The sequence below is a fragment of the Microcaecilia unicolor genome, chromosome 2 (assembly GCF_901765095.1).
Source record: "Microcaecilia unicolor chromosome 2, aMicUni1.1, whole genome shotgun sequence".
NCBI lineage: Eukaryota > Metazoa > Chordata > Amphibia > Gymnophiona > Siphonopidae > Microcaecilia > Microcaecilia unicolor.
In genome coordinates this window covers 40,089,981-40,098,795 of record NC_044032.1, presented here as the reverse complement: position 1 = coordinate 40,098,795, position 8,815 = coordinate 40,089,981, and the positions used below count along the sequence as shown (strand labels likewise).

The following is an 8,815-nucleotide window of genomic DNA, read 5'->3' as shown; positions in this document are numbered from 1 at the left end:
AAATCACTAAAAACCAACTTATTCGGAAGGGCGTACCCCACGGATCCAACATAAGTGCCTACATCCTGCAACACAGCTAAACCAAAGACCGTATTGGATACTTATACCCTCCCTACCTTTAACCCCTTTGTGCTTGAATCCTCATTCGACCACTACACTATTTTGTATTTGTATATCTACCTGACTGGCGACAGCCTTTACAGTACTATGTATGCCACATTGAGCCTGCAAATAGGTGGGAAAATGTGGGTACAAATGTGATAAATAAATAGAGTAATGAGCCATCAACTAGTGATAATTTGGCACTAACAATTATTACAGTTAATTAACAATAATTAGGGTTTGTGCACACGTCTTGTTAGGTGCTATTCCATAAAGATCTGTGTGCAAATTTTTTAGTAAGCTCTTATAGCTCCAGTATACCCAAAATTACACAAACCAAATTAGCATACAAACCAGGAAGTAGGAGAACAGTCTTGCCAAATCTGAAACAATATGTTATCAAAATCTCAGACCCTAATACACTGATCCCTATTCAGACACATGGTCTTGCAGTCATACATACAGAACAGAGATAGGCCCTGTTCAAATTATTCAAAAATTAACATGAAATCCTAAGAAGCTAGACTCTGCGTGCAGCACAATACCATGTTGCGCCGGTCCTGGGATTCGGCCAGTATTTCTCTCAGACAGTTTTGAGGTTTTCATCAGTGAAGTCAGATAGCAGTTATCCCAAGCCACAGTACTTACATTCTACCATTAGAGGCCGCTAGCTCCCACTCAGAATGAATGTATTAGTTCCATACACTAGGCAAAAAAGCTAGATCTTCTGAAGGTACTACTACTACTACTTATCATTTCTATAGCGCTACTAGATGTATGCAGCGCTGTACACTTGAAGGGCTGGTTGCATCATAAAAAAGACAGCTAACTGTGTTTGTAAAATCAGTAATGATGAGTGGCCTAGTGGTTAGGGTGGTGGACTTTGGTCCTGAAGAACTGAGTTCAATTCCCTCTTCAAGCACAGGCAGCTCCTTGTGATTCTGGGTAAGTCACTTAACCCTCCATTGCCCCATGTAAGCCACATTGAGCCTGCCATGAGTGGAAAAGCACCAGGTACAAATGTAACAAAAAAATAAAAATGACCTTTATTTCATTGGTAGGTCTTGGCCATATACTTCCACATTTCTGGTGTCCTGTGTCCACTAATTACTGATATGGGGGTAATTTAATTTGTGGACCCATAAATAGTACACAAATGTTCTCAGTCCAAGTTTTTAAAACGAAAGAAAAATAATGATATTTCAGCTTTGAAAATTGTCCCAGTATATTTATTCAAATGCATTCACATCTGCTTGTTGGCTCATAAACATTTCCTGTTCTAATTTACACATATATGCAATAAATTACTTGTTTGAATGCTCACTTCCCCTCACCCGCCCTAGGATTGTTTCCACTCAAACTAGTTAAACATAGCCATACAATCTGTATGTGCATGTTTACTCACACATTTCAGGAGGGAACTTTTATAAAAAGTATTTTTCTTGTCACAGCGTTATCCAGGGAAAATGCCTTTCTAAAATAATCCTCAAATTGAAGACGTTTCAGATGTTTCTTGCTTTGTTATCTAAGAGAACATTATCAGCCCAACGAGAGAAAAGGTTTGAGGTGCATTTAGCCAGTTACACACACAGGAGCAGCACTTATGGGAGTTACCCACCCCTGATTTGACCTTTGAAGCTGTGTGTTTTCATATCGCCTGGAAATAAATAAATATAAATTTTGTCAGTGTGCCCATAAAAAAATGCACAGGGTAACAAACAGCAACAGTGTCGTAACGCCTCCTTTAATAAATCAGTCAAAAAAAATGAAATACAGCCGTGCGAGATGTTAAAAATACAGCCAGAAAGAAAAGGGAAGCCTTTAAAGACATTGATTGGCAGTTTGATGAGCTGGGTGGTCTGGCTTGTGCATCAGTAGAAATTCTTCCCGATACTTAAAATGAGAGCAGAGATAGAATCTGTTGGCATATAGACTACTTTCCAATTTGAAAAATATACTCTTGATAAAAGCCAGAACACACAAAAAGGCTGTATTAAATAATTAGGCTTTGGTACCACGTATTTCATTTCTTTAACAACCTGCACGAGTTAGAACGCCAATCATTTCCACTGAGCAGCTTTACCAGGGTTAAAAATCAGTGATCACAGTCTAAATCTGTACTAAGTTTAATCAGCCCAAATATTTGAACAGTCTGAATTTTAGGCAACAGACTTGATTATGAGTTATGGGAAAGTGTATTAAAGTCAAGATGTGGCACCCTAGGGGAACTTTCACTATTAAAACTGTCCTTTCGTCCGTTTCTTTGTGTGTTTTTTTTTTTTAGGGTAGATTGACATGTGCTGCTAACCCAACTTTTAGACAAAAATATTAATCTTTTATTATAGTAAGATTTTAAACTTTACATTATGGACTTTCGAGGAAGTTCAACTTTAATTTTCAGCAACAGCCTTACTTGTAGAAAATCTCCTCAAAGCGTACCATGTTCCTGTCTTTGCAAATATGTCTATGTGACTATGACTTTATTAGTGTATAATTCAACCCCAAAATAATAAAGAAAAATTGTACAACTGTAATAGGATGTTGCAATTCTATTGCCTCTCTTAAAAACTGAAAAGCTAGTACAAAAGCTAAGCACCATCTATTTAGAAGAGAGTGCTTTCAATCTCCATTGTTGACTTTAGAAGATACTAGCCTCATATTGCATCTTTATGCTTACTTCTATTTGTCTCTAATTTCCCCTTTTAAAACTGTAGGATTGTGGTCTCCAATCAACGTCTGTGTCGAAGCACAAATGTGAGCTAACCTCCTGCAACACAGCAGTTAAAATAATTGATGAGACTGTGTTGAATCCCGGGAGGAGGGAAGGTGCTGATTCCAGCTCTGTAGCGTCAGTGTTGCGTCAATTTCAGTTTCAACCACGTCTAGAGCCACAGCGCTCAGATGCTCAGAACAACCTAAACAGGACGGGGGCTTACTGGAAGCACTGAACTAGATCTACGCCAGCCAGCAAGGCATTTTCATACTTACTGTCTCCTGACGTGAAAAACAAGGCGTTTGCTCTCTGGAAAAGGAAAAACACTGCTGTTTTCAATACCCAGCCATCTGTTTTCAGCACCCTGGACAGCTCATAAGACACACAATGGCTCCCATAGCAGCCAGTCGAGACGAATTTGGTAAGTCCTTCGTTACGTTTATTTAAAAAATAAAACAAAGCAAAACAAAAAAAGACTCCATTTCCAAACAAGCATCAAGAAAACATGATATTAAGCTGACATCTTTGCCATCTAATAAGTGGCTCTGATTTTCCAGCATATTATGAGAGCATGTTGCAAGATCTAGTATTTTCCTAGTAAGGCTACTTGAAACTGGAAATCTTTGAGGGGCGTCTTTCAAAGTGATCTCATCTTTCCATATAAACGTGTGTACTATTTGACATGTCGAGCATTAAAAGTATTATTTCATGAATATTTTGTATTGTATTTTAAGAACTAAAACAATTTTGTTTCTCCAGCGTACACGTTTCAGAGTTCAGTTTTTAAAATTTGGAATTATTTTCTTGGAAATATATTTGCATTTTGATAGGATGCATCAGTGCTCCTCCCGAATAAGTAATTCAAAATCAATCTTAGTAAGGATAGTAATTTAATTTAAAAACGCTATTCTGCTGAGCCACCACCCTCTTTGAGGCAGTTATCTGTATATTCTAGTGAATATTCAAAAGGAACACAAGAACATTTTTCTGATAATATAATTTAGTATTAAAATTGAACCCAACCCTTGTAACAATGAGACCCAGAAAGAACTTTTTGCAAAGTGCAGTAGAAAAACGATTCATTCTTGTATATTTGACTTTCAGAAATGTAATCATTTTGAAACATCTGAATATCAAACATATGGCCTTTAATAATGACAGTTGCAAGATTAATTTAGTAACTCTTTTCTGAATTATTGCTTTATGTCAACGCTCATGTACAGTACAATCTTGAATATATACCAAAATCGGGTTTTCTGATCTTTCGCAGTAAATTGGAAAATTATGACAATATGAAAGAACAGTGTTTGGTTTGGTGCTAATTTCATCTGTGATGCATTAGTCTTAGTCACAATGTTATTCATCATTTAGAATAATATTGATAGGTATTATGACTGTAGCACTACTTCATTGTTGGCTGCATGACTTTATATATGACAAGCTGTCAGGAAGAGCTCTATTTACTGGCTTTCACAAAGTTTGCATCATTTCCATTGCTGATATTAGAACAGATAGATACTTTTTCCAAGATAAAATAATGCAGAATAACTCACACGTATGTTGTAAAAGTACACACTCGGTATTTCAGTAGTTTGTGAAAACTGAATACTTTCTATCTACTCCATTTGGTTTTAATATTCACCTCTAATTTAATTTCAAAGCCTTCTTGTGTATGCATCATTTTTAATGAATGTACTTTGCTTGCATCCATTTAGTAATGGCCATTAGCTTTATTGTGAAAAAAAAAAATTAGGGAAGAGACAGTGAAATGGAAGGAAAGAGCTAGGCAACCACTATGGGTGGGGGCCGGCCACAAACGGGCTGAAGGCCAACGAAGGTTTAAGGAAAGGGAGGACAAGGAGAAGAAGAGGAAAGGGTTAAAAGAAAAGGCAAGCCGAAATGAAGAAAGGAGGGGCAAGGGGAGGGGGGAAGACAAAGTTTAGGAAACAGAGGAAGTAGGAAAAATTAGAATGGGAAGGGAAGGGCAAGGCAGGGCAGCGCTTCTAGTTGAAAAGAAAACGCTTACTTTTTTTTGTTACATTTGTACCCCGCACTTTTCCCCACTCATGGCAGGCTCAATGCGGCAGGCAATGGAGGGTTAAGCGACTTGCCCAGAGTCACAAGGAGCTGCCCGTGTCGGGATTCGAACTCAGTTCCTCAGGACCAAGGTCCACCGCCCTTAGGGATACCTGCATGTCCATCAGCAGAGGCAGTTAGTGTCCCGGCAGAAGCTGGACTCATTTGGCTCAGGAGGAACAGAATAAAAAAAAAAAAAAAGGGGAGACGGTCTGCTGGATGTTGAAGCTGCACTGTGAATCACAGTGAGCCATTCCCTCCCTGTATCTTCTGCTGAAAAACGGTAGACTGCAGCGGATTAGTAACAGCATACATGGAAAGCCCCGACCTTTTGCAAACCTTCTGTTCAACAATCAGGACAAAAAGCAGTGCCGGGCTAAATCCGAGAAAGGAAGAGAGAGGCACCGCATTAAAAATATTTAAATATATAACAAAGGCAGCAGCCGGGGACTTGCAGGTCAGCAGGAAGGTAATATTAAAGACTGAGCAGGCTGGCTTCTGCACTAGCAAATGCACATGTGAGCAGCTCATTTCCTTTATATGTTATTAAACAGCCAGGCAGGTAAATATTGCAGGTGGCTCCAACGCAGATAATCTTAGCTTTTTTTTGGGGGGGGGGGGGGGGGTCTTAGGTGCACGGCAGGGGAGCAGGGTGTAAAGTTGACAGTGTCGAGAAGATTTTTGCCAGGCAAGCGGAGCATGAAGCATGGACAAGGGAGGGAGACAGGGATCATTCTTGATGCCGTCTTTGATCTCTATTTCCCAGTAATGAGGAGAGAGAGAAAGAGGAGAGATTGTTAGCGAGGCACTGGGCTATAATTCGGGGGTTTGTGGTGCGCTCGTCTCAAAAGACACGGTACATACGGGTCAGCCCAGGGTCTTAACAATGCACGTGGTCGCAGCCTGTTGGAGGAAAGGGGGTGACTTTCACGATTCGGGAGCCACAAGGGCACAGGAGCAGCCATTTTACAGCTGCATAGCATACAGGAGCAGGCAGCCATTTTACCACCGAAAAAGACAGTCTGCACAGTTTTAAAGTACAATTATATGTTTCCCTCACGATAGTGCTGCCATAAACAACTTTGATTTCTGTACACCTTGGGTACATAGCTAACAAAGACCTACAGAGGGCAGCAGTCCATAAGGTCTAACGGGAGTGCGCATGCAAGCACAGACACATAGTAATGCATAAGAATCTAGACTGCACAATAATCTCAACAAATTTCAATAGCCTTAAAGTTTCCCTCACTATGTTTTGTTTTGTTTTTTTGGTCACAAATAGGTTTAATTTCTTTATATTGTGGGCAGCGGGCTAACAATGCACAGCAGAGGGCAGCATTGCATAAGGTGTTAACAGGTGCTCCTAGGCAGGCACAGATATAAAGGCATTATATATACTAAAAAAAAAAAATCAGTACCAGTCTATTTCATTACTAAAAACTTATCTAACTAGAGCAGTGATTTATTACACTCAAGGAACAGGGGGTAGTAGTAGTTTGTAAGCCACTTTGAGCCTGCGATCAGTGGGAAAATGTGGGATACAAATGTAATAAATAAATAAATAAATAAATAATATGTCATATAATATGTCACACTAATAATGACTAATAATACCCTTAGTAAGGGGGCACTTGGGGGAGCAAGTAAAGCTATTCAAGATTTTTGAAACAACATGCGAAAGAGGATTGTTGAGATGACAGAATAAAATTTCTTCCTTCGGGAGTGGATATTTATTCTTGTGGCTTTCGTGAGGACGAGAATTGTGTGATCACCAGTCGAAAGTGAAGTATTTTCATCGTCGGTTTTATAGTGACGAATGGTCACCGGAGATATGAATATACGCCAGCAAGAGATCACTGAAGTGTTTGAATAGCACAGAAGGGACAGTATATTCATGTGCTGTTTCGAACAATGGGTGAAATCACTTTATGTTGACTATTGAAATGAGAATTGAAATTATTGAAATTCTACAATAATGGTCCCATGAAGCACAAGTTGTGATAAGTAAAATGAAGTGAAGTGATATATAATTAAGTAGGGAGTATGAATGATGGTGAATGAATGGGGTTAAGGCATGTATTGTATTTAAATTATAGTATAATAAAGTTAGATATTTGGTACAATTACAATTGAAACTCTAGAGGGTGATTAATACAGCATACTAATAATGAACCGTGTCATACCACAAGTCAACAGGGTATAAACCACTTCAGGAAATACATGCTTTGTCTGGTCTTCCCCGTCAAAAGATAACTTACTTACCTTATTCTTACTCCTCACTTTGTTTAACTATATACATATCTTAGTCTTTCCAGCCTGATTATGCCGCCACAGCATAATCATAAAAACGCATAAAAAAGCAGCAGCCAAATCTTCACAATGGGCCTCAACGCATAAAGCAGAAGAGAGTGGCAGAGTCGACACACCTAGGCGGAGCACAAAGAATAGGCAAACTAAGGAAGGAATGCAGAGTCAGGCAAAGTAGGACATAGACGCTCTTATGACAGAACTCCGGAAACAGATAGAACAACATGGTTACGCAGCAGCTGCAGTTGATGAGAAGTAGCACAGTGACAAACATCCCAATGGCCCCGGTCCATGCACCACAGGTACAATCATCTGAAGCAATATGACCCATGGGTGGGCAACTGGGGGGGGGGGGGGTAAGTCACCTGCTACCTCTGTTATCACAGAAACACCTTCGCAGATGCCTCACAGTACAACTAGCATGTCTTTAGCAAATGTGATAGGGAATGCGATTCAAACATACGAAATGGCAGCAGAAACACATAATTCTGCAGGACAGAACTTAGCTGGCACAGAACTACAACAAGTAGATAAAATAGCCGGGTTATCACATAATCAGTGGCATAGGAAGGGGGGGCAGTGGGGCAGTCCGCTCCAGGTGCACGCCGCTGGGGGGGGGGGGTGTCGGCTCCGCTGGTTCCCTGCTCCCTCTGCCCTGGAACAGGTTACTTCCTGTTCCGGGCCAGAGAAAGCAAGGAACCAGCGGAGCCGACACAGCTCCCAGCAACGTGCAGTCGGGGCGGATCGGCCCTCCTGCCCGTCCCTCGCCACTTTCCGATGTAAGTACGCGCTCCGGGGGGTGCGCTCCAGAGGGGGGAGGGTGCGCCGTGCTGCACCCGGGGGGGGGGTGCGCAGCGGCGACCCGCCCCGGGTGTCAGCTGCCCTCGCTACGGCACTGCACATAATTTAGATACAGCAGGCCCATCACAGACAATATCAATAAGTAGCAAAGCCACCTCTAATTCTAGACACTATGTATTATGCGCAGTGTGTTTTTTCTAGCAAACAAGGTGCCGGTACTCAAATGCTAGGCCACCCTTCAGGAGTGGGGTGATCACTGGAGGGATCCACCCCATAATTGCCAGGCCCCCTGCAACCAGTCACATAATCTATGACAAAACAGAATTGGTGTGTAGAACCTGAGCTCTATCATTAAAACATGGGTTCTATAGGTCAATTTTAGCTGACAATGGAAAAGGTGCCGGTACTCAGTACCCCCAAGTACACCCTCAAAAAAATCCCTGATTATGCAGGGTTACCACATTGTCATGGGGTGTGGCCAAAAGTATGAAAGAAAAAAATTTGGAGAAAAGAATTTATTGACATCTTCTCCTTGCTCCTACGGGAGCAGGACAATGACACTAAGGACACGAGGGACAGGATACTTTTACCATTTGAAAGAAGAGGAGACCAAGAGTTTTTAAGTCCATCAACAACTGGATAGCCACATTTCATGTATTTATGACAGTGATAGTCAAGAAAGAACCAGAAATGAGCCCATACCTCATTAGATATATGTACACCATAATTAGAGCCCATAAGCGCTACAGGGGTTGGGCATGGCTAAACTATGATATAAAATTCAAGATGAGTTTGGCAGATGATCCATCCATTTCA

General features: G+C 40.9%; 1 protein-coding gene across 1 annotated transcript in view; it reads left to right on the top strand.

Moving 5' to 3' along the window:
• Positions 1-3,202: 3,202 nt before the first annotated feature.
• Positions 3,203-8,815, top strand: part of SYT4 (synaptotagmin 4) — a 52,129-nt gene continuing 46,516 nt past the window's right edge. The window contains exon 1 of the mRNA XM_030191902.1: positions 3,203-3,236. Within this exon, the coding sequence (XP_030047762.1) occupies positions 3,203-3,236 (34 nt within the window). The remainder of the gene's footprint in view (positions 3,237-8,815) is intronic.